At 40.0% G+C, this 18301-nt stretch overlaps 1 protein-coding gene across 13 annotated transcripts in view; it reads right to left on the bottom strand.

Moving 5' to 3' along the window:
* BTRC (beta-transducin repeat containing E3 ubiquitin protein ligase) overlaps window positions 1-18301 on the bottom strand; it is a 119487-nt gene that overhangs the window by 21736 nt on the left and 79450 nt on the right. For all 13 annotated transcript variants that reach the window (XM_079312431.1, XM_079312429.1, XM_079312437.1 and 10 more), the window contains 2 exons: window positions 6668-6899; window positions 1962-2148 (listed from right to left, as the gene is read on the bottom strand). In XM_079312431.1, the coding sequence (XP_079168557.1) occupies window positions 1962-2148; window positions 6668-6899 (419 nt within the window). The remainder of the gene's footprint in view (window positions 1-1961; window positions 2149-6667; window positions 6900-18301) is intronic.

Here is an 18301-nt window from a genome sequence, read left to right on the forward strand (position 1 = left end):
GTGGGTTCTGTTGTAAAGCACAAGCTGCAAATGCTGAAATCAGGCAGCTCATGTGCAAATTGAGGAGCTGTAACCAAATAACACCAGCCATCCATCATTCTGAACTGTCCAGTTAATCATCTCCTTGTGCCATGCACAGAGCTAGCACTGATTACAAGCTATAACCCTCTACATGGCAGAGATGCAATTGCACTGGGTATTTCCTGTCTGTTTCTCTTAACCACACAGTTCTATCTGTTCATCACAGAGATAACCAGAGGGCAACTTGAAAGACTTGGGTACTACTTGCTTTTGTGTCAAATCTGTGTCTAGCACATAGCACAAACTTGAAGAAGAGGTGCAGTAACAGGGTGACTGTCCTTGAGATGAAAAGCAAAATTTTGCACCAGTCTTTTAGAAATGTCATGTGTTTGGATGACTACTATTTGGCACTAATGTTAATTTTGAAGCGTGGAGGGAGCAAACCCAGTGATGCCTCAGCAGAAGACACTCAGCTGACTACACCATACTCCAAGAATGCAGTAGAGTAATTGGGAAGGATCTAAACAGAGAAAACCAGAAATAGTAAGAGGACAAGACAACACATCGTTACTGCTGGTTAGTGCAGCCAAAACATAGGAAACATGGTTATCTTCCAACATGGAAAAGATTACTTCAAAAAGGAGAGAGAAACTGTCCTGTTTATCTGAGCAGATTAAACATAACAAGTCAAACTGTAGCTAGGAAGACAGCCTAGATATCAGGAAAACCTCTCAAACACTGAAGTTAGAAAGAGCAAAAAGGTGAAGCCACCAAATTCCTTTTCCAGGCATTGCCTGGGGAATCTCCATCAGTAGAGGATTCTAAGAACAAGTTACGGCAAAGATTTGGAATGACTTAAGAAAAACCTGTCTCTGCTATGGGAAACAAAAAGGACTAAATGACTTATCAAGATCCTCTTGGGACTTACTGTGATCTCAACAGTAGGGAGGAAAAATAGAAGTCCTGGAGAGAATAATGCACTAAAAGAAATGCAAAAGTTACCACTGCCATGCTTGTATTTATTTTACACTCTTTAGAAACACTGCACTATTGGAAGCATATCAAAGTAGTATTTATTTTTAAAGAATGTCTCATAATCCTGATTTACTTGCCTTTACTTCCTGAGACAAACAATATAACAAAATTAACCATAAACCAAGAGTCTTTGTTTGCAACTCTGTATCTTTCTCTTTTTAATAGCAACCAAAATGCCTGAGCTGTCACTTTTATCTTGTTTATGAAATATTCATACCCAGTTTCCCTTCTGCCAACATCCTAGGGACACCCTTGGAAAAGAAAATTATGTATTAAAGGGTGTACCCCTGAGAGAGAAAGTTCTAATGAAATGTTAGCAGAGCAGCTTCAAACTTGAGTGAGACCTACATTGTAGTAAGGCTATTCCAGATGATTATTAACTAATCTATCTGCATTTCTAAAGTCCCCTATTCTCCGTGGTACCTACCCTCAGCTTCCAGTTTGAAAATTAAACAGATATCTAATAGTGAAAATCTGCTGAGGAAAACAAACAGACCTATCAGGAAAGAACTAATTCATAGCACATGCTCCCCCACTGCCACTCCTGAAAAAGCTCTTCTGCTCTGAACTGCTGACCGGTTTAGGGTTCCCTTGAGGCATACACAGCTTCTTAATTTGAACTGAAAGACAGGCTGGGTGTAAAAATCTCAGTCTGTCGATCTCACTTGTCACAGTGGGGCAAGAGCATGATCAGATGAGGAAGCTGAAGAAAAAATCCCACACATTGCCACATAGCCAAATGATACTGTAACTCCCCAAACCCTGATTTTTGGTGTAAGCAACTGCCAGGTTTGGAACGAACATGATGCTTCAGTGTTGAATAACACTGTTCAAATATGGTTTGAAACACACAAACCCTTCTGTCCTGAATGGGGGCAAAAGAGGTGAAGATTCAGTTTCCTTACCATCCTCTCCTCTCTGACAAACCCCTCCACAGGGAGTCTGTCCTGACCATTCTCTCAATGAGCTTCTTCCACAGCATCCCGTCCGACGTCACCCGGTACCACTCCTTGCACACCAGCTCAGCAGCACACAAAGATTTGGCATCCAGGTATGACAGAATGTTCTCAGCAATGTGATCCAATCCCCGAGCTGGGGAAGAACAGCAACAACAGAAAAACATTATTTGCTGGACAGACATGGAGTTTAAAACAACTCCCCCTGCTAGTACAAAGACACACTCTCCTTCCATCTCCTCTTCTGCATGCAGAGCTGGACCAAATGCACAGAAGAGCATTTGAGGCTAAGTTCAGGAGTGAGCAGCGTTCTCCAACTTCCTTTGGATATAGCACAAGTCATTAAAAATAATAAAGAATCCAAGAAGTCATTCCAATCTATTTCGATGGGTTTTAGCACTAGGGGGATATTCTATGGATGGCATTTCCAACTCAGCAATGCAGCCCCCAAAATTTCTCTATATTAGCACCATTTCTCATCTCACTGCTACAGCTGTTCTCATGTTGCAACGGCTCAAAAGCTGTTTTTGCTAAAGCAGTAGCTTTTAAATGTAATGAAGAAAAAAATATATATTCCCAATGTGTGCCCTGAAGAGTAGTGGTACCTTTAGACAGGGGAGGGAAGGATATGCAGATGCACAGGGACGTCAGGAGGGAAGGAGAGGCTGTGTAAGGAGAAAGTGAAGCAAGTTTGCTAGTTCCATTTATTTTAGTGGGTGAAGGAAAAATATGCACCAAAATAATACAATTTCCAAATATTTCCCAGTTTGAATACCAGGACTGGCTGTACTTCAGCATGACTGAAGTGAAATGTAAAGCAATTGCCTGGTTAGCACCAAGCAGCTCAATGTAACTTCTGTGTAGGGAAGGTTATGCTATATTTCTTAACTGGATGGATGTAGTCAGTAAAAATATGCCCTTACCAACTCCAACAATCAAAATCAAGACTTCAGGGAAACAAGATGCCTTTTAAATGAGAAGTTGTGCAAATATAGCTTCTCTTGAAAGCTGTTTAATTCGTGAGACACACAACCAAGAGATTATCTCACTTCACATGTTAAATTTCACACGCTTTGTGAAAGTTTAGACCACATCATCCCTCAGGCATAAGGTTCAGTCCAACCAAAAATGAAGTGTGGCAGATTGGTATTATATGCATCTTTCCTCTGGTTCACATTTGGGACAAAGTTAAATACATGTCTTCTTGCTTTTAGAACAACAGCCTCCAAGACCAGGCCCTCCTTGTGAGGGAAAGAAAAGGCACTAAGTACATTTTTATAGTAACACATCTGAACTTCTGCAAACCCAAACTGGGTGCAACCAGATGACTTTGGTTAGAGATCATGACACACAAATGGCCCAACCTTTTCTTCCTTAATGAAAACATCTTAAAAGTATCTCCCACTGCATGAAAATGAGACAATTTAGCATGCCTCTTTCTGCTGCTTTCAAATATACTAAACTTAGAATACACTTTGGGTCAGACATTCTGCTCAGCATTTTATGCTTCAATATTTATTTAGAAAAAGCTTGTGAATGATACCAGGCACAACCAGAGAGTGGATAAAGAGGTCTGACATTTCTTATCTTTAGAGATGCAAAATTAGATGTCAACCTGCAAAATAAAAGCATCATCAGCCTTTATTATGTACTTAATCTGAAAAGACATGTACAACCACTATTAAAAAGTGTTTGTAGACTTAGATTGACTCCACAGCAAATTGTGAAAAGAGGGAGACAATGGTTTAGTGAATGTGAACTGGAATTTGCAGGAATTCCACTGGCAAGGTAGACATGGGACATCCTGTTGCCCTGTTCTGAAGCTTTGTGTAGAAATGGCAGGTTTCCCAGTCTGTGTTGCTTCCAGTGGGCTCACAGACATTTACAGACCCACCAGGACACTTATAAATGCCTGCTTCCACAGTATCCTTACAGGTGGCTTTAAGTCAGCAGCATCACAGGATGAATAATTTTATATATGGGAAACAACTGGTGGCTTTAGGAAGTAGGGCTACACTGCAACACCTGGGCACAGAAATCTTCACCCACATGCCCTTTCTATGTTGCACTTCAGCTCTTGGCTGCAATGAGGTGCTGTACCTACTGCCATGTTCTTTAGTCATCCTTTCCCATTGACACTAGACCCTTTGCAGCAAAAGGATACTAATGTTTTGGCCTCTCCTTCTCACATTTATGATAAGTGGATGAGCTATTTTGGCCTGGTTGCAAATTAAATTTTATTATTTTGTTTCTTAGGAACAGCACAGTTCACTGAGGCATGTATTTAACAAAGTACTTCTTCCTTAAAAAGGGAAAACTCTGCTCACAGAAGATTTTGCTAAATGGATGTGAAACACGATTAGCCCTTCAGCCCTCTGAACCAACAAGAATGTTTCAGTTTTTTCATACATGAAATCCTTATCAAAATGACTTTCCTCATAAAAAATGTTAAACAGCTTGAAAATGCTAAGCAGAAGCCTTATTTTTCAGAAACTGAACAAACTTTGTTAAGTACACAGTTAAGCTGTATTTTTCAAATAACCTTAATTAATTCAAAGCAATGGGAAAATAATCTGAGCCAACTTTACTTTATATTAGTAAAACATGCCCATGATCCAGAACTACCTTTAATTCTGGTCATTCTTTGGGACCATGCTAGGAGGACAGAGATAAGATGCCTCATGATTTTGAAGTAGCTTTATTGTTTTATGCACTCAAGGGGGAGAGTAGGAGAGAGAATGAAGTAGTAAAAATTAAACCAGAGTACTGAACACTTGAGAATTTCAGAAAGGTAAAAAATACTTACAGAGTTTAGGGTTTTTTTTCATTATATGACTTAATTTAGAATTTTAGGTTCATCACACTTTCTGAGGAAGTTTCTTACTTTCCTCCCTTCCCATTCCCCTTATTAGAACCTGCTTATACTCAGAACATCCTGAGAGACTGCAGAGAATCTGCGCCAGTGCAATTCCTTGCCATTAATTTTCTCCCTTAGAGCTATATTCACTAGGACATTTGCACTTTGCAAATATGCAAATTGATGCCCATACATTATTTATGCACACATTTCCCCCAACTATTAAAATACTCACATATTAACTACTTGATTCCTATTTATTCTGCATTCTGATAGAGTAAAATGAGCTGCTTCCTGGGCAGCTGTGAATAGACCAGTAACAAATATGGTGTGGCTAGGAAATTTGGAATGTCTCTAGAAGTATTTATAGCACCTGCCAAAAATTCTCAGAAAAAGCCCTGTAGGAAGAAATTAAGCAAGTGCAGTGAGATGTGTTGATTTCATGGGGTGCTTTCATGGGGTTCTGTGGAGAAAGACCTGGAAAAATTGTGTATGTAGCTACATGTATACTTCCACTTTAAAAGTGGGGAAACCAACACAGTTTCCAAACACTTCTTATTTTTCTGAAACAGAGCAGCTCCACAAGTTATAATGCTGCTCTAAGTACACGAGATTATTGCCATTGGACTACTAAAAACTAACATAAAGCAGGTACTTAGCATAACTAAGATTTTTTTTTAATGCTACAACAGCCATTTGATTACTGGGCACAATGAGCTTAAAATCCAATGAGTCTACCTATTTAACATCCTAGCAAAACTCCTGCAGTGCCTTTATGCTTTATACAATTCACAGTTAAGCATACTTTTCCCCATCTTTTAAGCCTAGAATTTATATTTCCTGTTGAGAACTCCCTTCTGAAGAATGATCAAATGACAGGATTTATCAAATTTCCAAAAGCTCAGCACTTCTCCACAGGTACTTTGAAAGAAACACCTCTCTTCAGCTGGCTGTTTAGAGACAACAACTTTAGCACTTATTGCTCAGGTCCCTCTCAAACTAAGTACCTATGGCATGGGAATGCTAATATGTAACTATTTATTTATTTATCTGTCTACAGAAATATGATCTAATGGTCTGAAAAAATATGAGCAAAAGATCCAGGAATCTCTGTTTGGTTCTGAAACTCCATTGCTGTATATATCTGATCTCCCACCACCTTAGTTTTCCCATCCATAAGACAGGGATGATATAAAACTGCATGTAGACTACCTTATGTGTGCATTCTGTGAGATCTACCCAATGCCACATGTGAGAATAGCTGGGATAATATTTTCAATGGAAAGCACTACAAAAGTGTAAAAACCAGAACACTTCCATCTTTTGCTCTTATGCCCTCCGTTTTCTATTACCAATAAACACATAATCAAAGCAATGGCTTCAGGAAGTTATTTCAATAGGAAAGAGAGACAAATATCTAAATAAGAAAAGGGAAAACCTCAGCTGAGCAACCAGAAAGAGTAGTAGTTTTAATTTTAAAAAATTTTGTTATTCATGCATTGTTATGGGCATTAAGAACACAACTACCTGCCCTGTGGCTGGGGATAACTACCCTCACAATACACAGATTAGCTATCATTAACTCCTAAACAAACCATGATGGTTGTTAGATCATGCCTTGACACAAAGTAAGAACACAAATTAAAATATTATGACATTTCATACTGGTATAGAGCATTTCATTCAAAAGCTATTACCTGCTTTGCAAACCCTACAAGAGACCTCTCCAGCAGGGTAGGGTGGAAGGGAACAGCTTTTGGAAAGACAGGGAGCAAGCTCCCTCTGCCTGCAGAAATACCTGGCAGTGCAGTGATGAAGTCCCGCTGTAACATGGGTTTGAGGTATGAGTTTATGTGTCCATGCTGGTAGTGACACATCTGGGAGATGAGGTGCTCCACAAACTCCACCTGGTCAGACTCAGACCACTGCTCAAAGTACTTGACACAGAGCTCCTTCTCCTTCTCATAGCTCGCAGACAGCTTTCTTTGCTTGGGCACAATCATACTGGAAGTGCCATTGGCAAGTTTTGTCTGTAAACAGGAAGGAGAGGAACAACCCATATAACACATATGAGAAGAAACACAAGCAGTTGTACAATTTCTTTTAGGGAGCAGACAATAGAAGGCAAAAAGCACTCTGACACGTGGGAGCTGAGCCCACATATCCTGGCTGGTGCTGTCAGCCTGAGCACAGCCTGCAGGACAATGCACTGGCTCCTGCCAGAGCTGCACACAAAGACTCTGCTCAGATGGGAGACCTTCAGCGGCAGCTTAACATAAAATGAAACATAAACACAACTTTATTAAAGCAAAATGCACTTGGATGTACATGTACATATACCAGTTTCTTTAATGCACCAACAGCAAACTGCATTTGTACTCTGGTTTGTTTTGTACTTCTAAAGAATGGATTGCTGCTAAAACTCATAGGGAATGCATGAAATGGATGAAAAAAAATGGAATTATACCTTGAGAGCGAAGCAAGCTAAAATACACCCTGACATTTGGTAAATACTTCTTTCACAGAATAAAATATTTTCAACTTTCTGAGCACTGTTAATATCTTGTCAGAAGGAGTCAGCTCAAAGAAGAGTTTCAGGGACAAAACAGAACACTGACATTTCAATTTACTACTTGATAGTAAGATATAAATTCTGCTTTCTAAATGATTTAACTGGAAGAAAAGTGCACATTTTGCATTGCAAGGGTATCTTTTGTCTAAGTAAGATTAACAGTTTGCTGGGAAATTATTTTTTCTTATGGTGGTCAAGTAGTTTCTAGTTCCTGCTGAAAACATGTGATCTATCTTTCACTGCAATATTTTAACACTCTCTTTCATTTAACATGTTAACAAACAGCATTATAATAGAAGCCAATATTATTACATAATTTTTATTGTCAAAATACAGGCAGATGTTCTTAATTAATTATAAAATAATTAAAAATAACTTACAGATATAAGAACATATAAAACACTGAGGTAGGGATGCCATATTTTTGTTCTATGATGATAATTCCAAGCATCAACCATGCCAGGGGACCTTATTATTATTTAAGGGAAAAAAATGAGTCCCTAAGTCTCTCTGCAAAGATATCTAATGAACTAAAAGAAATGCAACGATTAACCAATTTTACAGGAAAAGGAAAAACAACAATAAAGCCTCTTTTCAGCAAGAGCCAAAACAGCAGGCTATTTAGAGACCACAAAATTTGGTTACCAGTAGTAGATTTTGAATGTACAAGTTTCTCATTTTCGAGAGTAAATAACTCCTGAACTACAATACCTCCCAATCCCAACAGCAATCCTGATTTTGGAACACCAAAATCTCCTAACTTGAAAATCTACTTAAACTGATCACCATATACATTTCATGTTCTTAGAGATAATGCACCTAAATATTTTCTTCAACATTTCTGGAGAGCTGGACCTTCCTTTCATAGAAAAATATGGCAAATAGCTGTGATTTTTAACAAGCAGCTTTTTCTATTTCTGGATTATAGCTTGACTTAAGTTTCTTTGAGAACACAGCACATGGTGATCGCACCACTGGTGCTCCACTCTGCAGCTCAATGGTTTCAGGTTTACCCCTGCTCCCCCCTGCAAATGTGTGGCTGTGTCCATCAAGATCATGCAAGACAAAGACAGGGAGTTACAACTTTATTCAATGCTCACATGGACAGCACTGACTGCAAGCAAGTCACAGAGCCAGTACCGGGCAGCAGGAAAGAAAAAACACTCTTGGGCCAAGAGAAATCCTTAAAGACACTGTGGGCATGGAGTCCTGTGTGTGAAACACTGGGCTTTTTTTTAGCAAAGCCCAATAGTACTTAAATGCCTGGCAAAAGATGATTACCAGTGGAGTGGACTGAACACCTGTGTAAAGGAATGCTGATAATTTTTGCTGCAGTTAAACTGCCTGCAAAACAGGCATTCCAGTAAAAATGCTGGATTAAGACAGTGGGGAGATGTTGTAACCTACAAGCTTGATCTCATTTAATTTCTCATTTTGTTTGTTGTGCATCTTACAAAGTAGGTTGTCTCTACAGGGCATTTTTTAAAACACCTATACATCTGTCTTTTAATTTGAGATACCGTGAAGTCTGCCTGATATGCTGAGTCTGAGCAGAGTGTACAGCTGGTGTGCAAAGGACACAAAGGTACAGCTCCTTTCACAGGATGGCACCACATTCTGGCCTTTCCTTGCCTTCTGAACACCCTTCTCCCAGCAGCCTTCAACTCCCCAGTTATTTCTAAACATTGGTTTGTGATATAAAACAGGAGTTGTAACATGTGCAAATACGAGTCATGGCTTATGTGTGTACAAATAGATGGCTTAGATGGGACAAAACAATTAATTATGCCTGAGCACAGGCTTCTTGGATAGGAATAATGAGTAAATTAAAGAATCCATTTACCAGCACTTTTAACAGCTCTGGAAGTGAAACTCCAGATTTATAAAGTGGTTCTACTAAGAAAAGCATGTTACTGTGTTTATGTCCAAATTAGCAGACACGAGAACACCTGATTTTTTTTGGTTCATACTTCAGCTGCATTCTTATAATGTCAGCTTGAGACCTTGTTTTCACCTTTGTCTGCTCTGGTTTCCCACCAAAAGAGTGAGCATAAGCCCAGAGGTGTGCCCAGCAGGTCCTATGGTTTGTGCAAGTAGGGGACCAAGGGGACAGGACATGCCATGAACACACCAGTTCTGCAGAGTATAGATAGGTAAACTGACTGGGCTCTTGAATCTTTCAAACTACAGTTTAGAACAAAAGTTACAGAATTTGAATTTAAAGATTCCTGAAAAACCACTGGCAGGTCAGTGAAAAAGGCCTATTAAAAAAAAAAAAAAAAGCATCAACAAAATAACTTCATCAAGCATCTGTATTACTGAATCATCTACAGCCTGTTTCCTCTCTTTATATAATAATCAGGCCTCACCTGAAAGAGAAAAACCTGTTCCACTTGCCATCCACATTTGCATCCAAATGCACTGTATACAATCACATTTTTTATAAGCTTCACTTCCAAAAATGGCAAAGAAGAATAAACACTGGTAGTTCATTATCTGGGAGGAAATTTGGCTGTAATAAAGCAAACTACTAAGTTGGAATAGATGAAGCTTTACCAAGTCCCTTTTCACAAAGCCCTGTAAGTGAGGGCTGAGGTGCCCCAGCTGGCTGTGGGCACCACGACTCATCTGCAGGAATGGCAGAGGTGTCTCTGACAATGCTGAGCCTGAGCTCATAAGCTGTGCCAGGAAACCCAGGGGATTGAGTGCCTCAGGTTGGTACTAGCTCAGGGATCTGCGTACCATGCTCCACTGCAGCCCATAATTACAAGACCATTTCTCCAAATGGCTACATTTAACACAAAGCACATTTGTATGCCAAATGAAGTAGAAGAGGACTAATATATGAAAGGACTTAGTCTAAATAATGGCTTGCAACTGTAGGAAGGTGCAATATTTCAACTCAGATAAATAAAGACTGGATGAATCTACTGCTTTGCATATAAAACAAACCAGCTGTAACCCATATATGACAACCAAGGTTACTTTTGGTTTAGTTCAGTACAGGGGACCAAGGAGCTTCCTAAAGCACAGAATAAAACCAAAACCAAGCAACTTCCCTGATTGTAGTACAGCAATAGTGTTTATCCACCAATATGAGTGGTCACAACTTTCACATGTTTTTGTTTGTTTTTTTTTTAATTTTATCCTTTAATCATTGCAGAAAACTTTGTTCAGGCACCTTTCACAGTGCAGATGAATTCAGGTTTTGTGTTCTTCAATGCAAGAAGACATTTCTTCAAGTCAAAGAGAAACTGTCTCCTAGAATATTAAGAATGGCTTAAACCATCCCATCAAGGTTTGGGACCTTCTGAACCTTCAAGACATCTCCACGCTGAAGCTCTGAAAATTCTGAGAGCTTAGACCACCACTGCAAATTTCAGTTTCTCCCTAGATAAAAGGAAAGGTCTTCTCTTCCATGTTCCAGTACCAACAGGTCATACTGGGCTTTTCCCCTCCTTCCTGGACTCACTGAGACTAACAGGCTCTGACAGACAAATGTCCTTTACTGCTTCTCTGCAACTGCAGCATTTCACCTCCAATTGCTTGCACCACCCGTTGTGGTTAAGTCACTGATCTAGACAGAGCCACCTTAACAGGAATTTTGGATGGGTCTTAGTGAAGGGGAGGAAAAAAGAGGACATAATGTTTAATTATAAGAAATGATTGAAATAGGCACAGACATACCCCGGGTGCCTCTGCACTGCAGCAAGCTCTAAACTTGTTATCGTTAATGGTTTAAATTTCACTGTGCTAATCATTTCAGGACACAAGCCTTTCTTGATAATCTAATGAATTATTCCAACATCCTTCAGCAAAAAAAATCCTCCATGACAGCACTAATTACAAGACGTTTTCCCAGTGCTTATGTAAAATATGACAGAGCAGCAGCTTAGGGAATTGCAGAAAACTGCTTCTAATTTCCACTGAGAAACTGACAAACACCTCTCTTTCATCTCTCCCAGCTCTCAAGTAAGATTTAACTTTCTCATTTAGTTAATTACCGAGTGAGGATCATCATTTTCCCGGATCGGAGCGGCACAGAGCCTTTATCGTGTTAACTTGTGAACTTGATCGATGGCTGCTGCTAAAACTTAATAACTTCACCCCCTGGCAAATTGTAAGATAAATATAATAGGAGAAACTCTGACAGTAAAAACCTGCCAGAAATGAGCGCTGTGTTTATGTTTCTTTGCAGGCAGCAAAAAAACAACCGACAGCTTATTACTGGGTGCGTGTTACTTATATTTAAAAGACTCCAGGCAGTTAACTTTCTGCGTACTGTTCAAACTTTACTCACAAGATAAAAGACAGTGGGGGAAAAAAACCCAAGCAATGGAATGACAAAGAAAGGAACCACGAAGGTGTATAGGAGCCAAGGAAGGTGGGGAAAGACCAGAACTTCACAATGAAAGCAAAGCTGTGCTTGCCTCTACATCCTGAATATTCTTCAAGATTGACCACATAAAAATGTCCACAACTGTGAATCCAAACATGAAACTATTTTCACCAGCACCAAAAGCTCAGGAACTCTGGATCAAGTTAGAAGTGTGTGGGAAAAGCAGAGGGATTAAAAAGTACCAACATGGCAATGGGATGATCTGGTTTGATGCCTGAAAAGGTGCTCTTAGCCAGATAACCTCAGCCCAGCTGGCCTTCCCAAAGTTACTTGTGTGGCCATGGAATCGCTTGCTATAGCCCAAGATAACATAGCACTCAATGTCACAACAATGTAACTACAGCAATGTAACAAAAATGGTGAAACATAGCTGAAGTATGCCAGCCCTCCATGCTAAAGGCAGAGATAGTCATTTGAGAATCCAGTTCAAAGAGTGTTTTTTGTACAGCCTGAAGACAGTAACACCATAATTAAGAGGATACAGGCTCAATTTCTATAGCTGGCTTCTTCTTTTTTAGGCTTGCAATTACCAAATGCTGCAGAACTGATTCTCAGATTGCCAAGGCTAAGCAAAGAGGAAAGAAGTTCCTTTACAGCTCCTCACTGGCAGCTTCCTAAAAAGAACTCCTTTTCTTTGAGAATTGGGGGGTGGTGAGGGGGTTGTGTCACCATAAAAAACACGATCTCATGAGCCATAGCACCTGAGAGACATGAGTAGGGCAGCCAGCTCCTCATTTTTCTCCTTTGCAGGATGAACCTGCTTTTCCAGTGTTTGAGTTGACAGCAAGGCTACAATGCTAGGTCATTAAACAACTCACTCCATTTACTTTTATTTTAAAAGCTCAGTTTAGAATCTACTCATTTCTGCCTGCCTCCATCTCACATAACAGCCTCTGTGAGGTTAACCATGGGTTTAGCTCATATATGGACTTACTCGCTCAGTACTGAATTACTTTCCACGCTGCAAAGCTCACTGAAACATTCTGAAAAACGAACATAACCCAGAAGTAGACGATCATCAATCACATCTGAGAGTCAAAAAGAAAGCACCATGAAAGAAACCACAGCATTTCTACTGTTTATTTTCAAGAGAAAATTCAAAACACACATACTGAAATTAACAGCACCCAAGATACTTGAAATTTTGCTTCTCTGGAGCTTTAGGCTGCTTGTCCACATCTGGTTTCCAATCACACTGCTGAAAAGCTTTGTAAGAAAGGATAGATCTAGATGAAGGATCACTGGAATTACGCTGGACACAGCAGCCCAACCTGCTGCACTTTCTGAAATCCTAGGAGGGCAATAGTTTTCAGAGGTACCATCTGGGTACCTATGACATGATGTCAGACTGGAGGGCACCTGGCTAAGAATATTACCTCAGATACAGAAGAAAGAGAAAAGGCTGATTTCATTCAGGGCCAGGAAAAGCTTCAGACACCTGAGAAGTAGCTGAGAAGTAACATGGGGAATCTACCTAGGGACTGGGGAGACAGGACTGAGCCATGGGCACTTGCACACAGGCTATACAAAGAGCAGCAGTAATACCTTGCTGGACAAGTTGCTCCCCTCCCACACTGCTACACAGTAAACAGCAACAGGGAGAGGAGATTAAAAAACTATTATTTTAAGCTAATACTTAATGTTTCAGACAGGCTAATAAAGTTTAATTGTCTGGAATCTCATAGCTCTTACTGTAAACTTTCCTTCGATATAGGTCTCCCCCCTAGATTTTAAGTGTTGACAAAATCCTCCAAAATAAAATTTCTCTGATGCCAGCAATGGATGTGAATTGGGAGTCCCTCTCCTCCTCCTCATCTCCAAGTTGTCTTTGCAAATAACAAGCACTGATGAGAAATCTGCTTGCATCAGCACAGCACTGGCATATGTTACTTTCCCAAACTATGATCCCTGACCAAATGCATATCTAAACATATGTGGGGGAGAGCAGGCACCATCACTCTTAAAGAGATAGATTTCAGAGCACACCTTTTACTGGTTGTAAAGTGATCATACACAAATTTCAAAGCAGACACTGCAGCAACAACAAATCTCTTCCAGTGGAAACCACCAAAGGAAATGCTTTCTTCCTTGGCATGGCTACCAGAACCAGAGTTGAACTGCTGGGACCATTACATGTTATTACTGCTAATGGAGGGAAGGAATATGCACATTATGACTTGGAGAACCAGTCTACTAAAGTCATCAGGTAATGGCCAGCAGCAGCAAAGCACTCATTTATGTCAGGGAGATGCAGAAGTGAACAATGCTCTAAGCAGCAGTTTCATAGTTTTCTGGAACAGTTGCTTCTGTTTTTAAAATACTCAAGCATGATCTACTGCCTGAGTGAAGTTACTCTTTATGGGTGTTACTTGATTTCCTTCTTGTTTCAAGTTCTCCCTTAACTTGAGAGAGAAAGGCAACCAGGAACAGGTAGATGGACTCAAGTGATTCAAAACATGGCTGAAGTAACAGTGAAGACTGTTCACAGTGGTGTGAACAACATGGAGAGAGAGAGAGAGAGAGAGAGAGAGAATGATCATAAAAACCTGTTATCTGCTCTCAATAACACTACTGAGACTTTCAAACCACTTGCTTCTGCCTATGCAAAGCTTTCAGCACCAAGAAACACAAGCTCTCCAAGATGGCTTACTAAGTAGTATTTTCCATGAGTTTTTTCCTTTGAGATGCATTTTTTTTTACCAACAAAAAGGGCACATGTGCACCAAACTACTTGGCCAAGGCAATGTGAGAGATTCAGAACTGAAAATCAGGAATATACATGCTTATCATGTAATATTTCCCAGCTACAGGAGTACTACATACTTACAGGCACACTGGACAGAACTAAACCCGGCAGCATTCTGAAGAAGCACAAGATTCATGTATGTGCTCTGCTCCCATTGCAAATGTACTCCTTGGATCTGCTGGAGGAGTTGGCTACACGAGCACTCCCTAACCTATTTCAGTCAAAATAAGCTTGTTAGCAGAGACCTGCTATTTAAACTGTCCACACTAAAACACCTCATCTTAGCTGAGAGCAGATTTGCAGTTTTGCTGACAGATCCTGGAGGGCAGCAGGTTTGCAGCAGCCAGGCGAAGGCTGCACAGTATTCTTTTCCACCAGTACAGCCAGATCTAGAAGATCTCACACTGGCTGATACCAACATTGCTGCTGGTAGCAGCCACCACAGAGACAGCTGTAACAGGACAAATCTATTAAATATTCTTGTACAGTGCTAAGTTAAAGCTGGTCAGTGGTCTGCAGTCAAAATCTTGAGATTTTGCCTCGTAGCCTCCTATAACCCCTACAAGGTCATCCAATAACCCTCACTCGCTAATGGGCATTGTCTTCTCAAGATGAGCTGTTCTGCTAAAGTTTCAGTCAAATGTTGCCTTCCTGGCAACTGGGGTGATTCCCATGAAGGACCCCTAGGATTGCTCAGGAAGATGGATGTGTTTTGTGTGAAGACTGGGGGTTATCCACCAGCCTTCCACTACCTGAAGGGAGGTTCAGAGCAAAGTGAGACAGAATTTTTTCAGAAGTATGTAATGACAGAAAGAGGGGCAACAGCAACAGGCTATAGCAAGCAAAGCTCTGGACATTAAAAAGAAGACATTCAAAATATGAACAAAGTTCCAAGCAAAATGAACTGGTTGTAAAGTAATATTACTCTGAATAGGCAGCTGAACTGCAAACCTCCAGAGGTCCATCCTATCTTGAAGTTTTCTTTGACTTTATATCTTAGTATTGTGTTGGTCCATTCTTTCATTGGTACCTGGCAAGAGATTCATGACCTGAGGAACAGACTCCAAAAATACATGCTAAGGACAATGAATTCTGTATCTTCAGAAATTGTATTAAGTTGAATTAGACCAATTGCTGCTGAAAACAATTACAAGAAAGGAAGAAACTAGTATCCTCTGCTATACCAAGTGACCAGGTCTAACCACAGCAGCACTTCAGGAAGGCATATGCAGCTCCACAGCTGAGCAGACTTTATCCTCTGTCAGCTGACACTCAAATTGCATAACTCAGAAGCCCAAGTCACAGACTGTTCCACTAGGGATTCCTGGGCTCTGTGTTCAGCTGCCAATAATCATTCAGAAGAATACCTCAAACTAAAGGAGGGAGGGAGCTTTCCATAATTCTTCTTCCTATGGTAGACTCAGTCGAAGTGGACGCGTTTGAATGTAGCATATAAACAATATAAATCCCCCAGTAAATTGTGGCAAAACAGAACTGCTAGCCTCACTTGGTCCTTAAACACACTGTATTTTCCACATAACATTCCTTCACTCAAAGCCTTTTACTGAGTCTGCTAATAAACAATGAAAATAGCATATGTTCACCTATATTTCCCTTTCTACAAATCAAAACCAACTTTTCTATTTTTATCCCATTTCTGAGACCCACTTTCCTGTCATATCAAGAATGTACAGTATTTGTTGTGAGAAATCTCTCCCATCCTCAGGCACTGATTAATTCCATTTGTAAATTTATCTAAAAACCACTAAGACTTTATATAACTTCTACTACAGTAATTGGCTAAACATCTAAGAACCTATTACATACTGAGTAAAGTAGCTTCTTCTTCCAACAGTTTAAAATGCATTCTCTTTTAAATAGCATTAGGTCTTCTATGGTGAGAATCTTTCTCCTTTGTGAAAGGAAAAGACTATAAGACTTTAGCACTCACTATTTGCTAAACACCTCTGTGATACCTCTCACTTGTTTTCTGTATTTTCAGGTATCTCACAATAGCCTGTATTAAATCTAATAATAGTACACTTGCAAACATACTATTTGCATCTTCTCATCTAGGAAGAGCAATTTGGGCTCGTGCCTGGAAAAACCATATGCAATCTCCTGCTACAAAAATAAAATTAGAACATCAAAAAAAGTCAGCGTTTCCTACCACAGCCCAAACTCTGAGATGCACCATTGTCAGCTTGCTCCTCGATCGAGGGGTTAGAGCTCCCTCTAGCACTCTCCAAACAGAAGAGACATAGATGCTAAGCTGTGACTATATGATCTCAAAGTAGTCTTGGGTGCTGCCTGTAATTTTTACTTGATTAAGAACACTTCCACTAGTTTATCTGAAATTCAAGAGAAACAAGTGTCATTAGAAATTCCCTCTATAACGGATTAAAGATACTCAGATTGCTACAATTTACTGATTTCTATTTAAAAATGTAATTTAGGACAAACTGAAGGATAATCATGTCAGCTGTGTGTACTATGTGAAATGCAGCAAGAAACTCAATGAAAAGTTGTTGAAAATTTTCGATTTTCATAGCATAAAACGTCTTTCTACCTTATCCCTTTTTTGACTGCAAAACATTCCCAATGCAGCTGACTGCAGCTGTGAATTACACGTTTCTATTTCACATTAAATACTGAGCAATGTTGCTTAAGTAAAACTAAAAAGGTGCAACACTGCTGAGTTCTGCACAAAGCTGAAGACAGAGAAACATTTCACAACAGAAGGAGTGTCAGGTCCTTTCAATCATAGGTTATTACTTATTAATTCTTGATAAACTGAAAGCTGGCATTACAAATGTAAAAATGAGAAAGGGAAATGGCAGCCAAGTCTTTCAAGTTTTACTCCTAACTCTCCCACTCCCTTCCTGTGCTGCCATAGGCAAGTCACTCCATTTCACAAGTCTATCAGTTAAATAGATGTGTTCCAACACACTTCACACAAAGACAAAGCAATGCTTTATGCTGGGAATGAAGCCTCTGTACCAAAGGTGCTCATTGAGGGCAATGTCACAAAGTGACATCACACCACACAAGTGTAAACTTCCTCCCAAGTGTCAGCAAACAAATCTGTCATGTGAAAACTAAACAAAACGGGCTTGTTAGTAAAGTCATGGTCACACTGCACCAGTTAGAAAAAAATGCAGCAGTACTAATTGTTTCCACAGCCTTCCAAAGCAGAACCAAAAAGTTGAGTGTGTTATAAAAAATTTCACGTTGAGTTTTCTCAAACTGAGACACCCAGATACCTCTCCAAAATCAATACAGACATGGCAACAATTCTCATCCCTGGTAAGTGCCCCAGGGAGGATATGCTTTAGGTAAGTTTCTTTACTCATCACAGCAACTCTGACGTGTTACCACCGGGGGACTTCAGAACATTGCCTGGGTTTAGAAGTTTGTGATTTTAATATTTGTATGTGACAGAGATGAGGAAATACAGTAGGATGTGCTAGGCTACCCACAGCTACGTTTTTATGTCTCTGACAAGTCCAATCAGAAAGACTAGAAGTAACCAGACCCGAGTAGATGACAGAAGCACCTGACCAAAACTTCCCAACATCGCCTGCCGATGTCCCTCAGACCCATCTGACAGCTGTCCTTGCCATTTTGGGCCCGAACTCTGTACACAGTGCTGCTGCTGCACCCAAATCCTGACACACAGACCTTCCTTCTGCACTACTGATGGCATCCAAGGCCA

The sequence above is a fragment of the Erithacus rubecula genome, assembly GCF_903797595.1.
Source record: "Erithacus rubecula genome assembly, chromosome: 9".
In the NCBI taxonomy this organism is placed as follows: Eukaryota; Metazoa; Chordata; class Aves; order Passeriformes; family Muscicapidae; genus Erithacus; species Erithacus rubecula.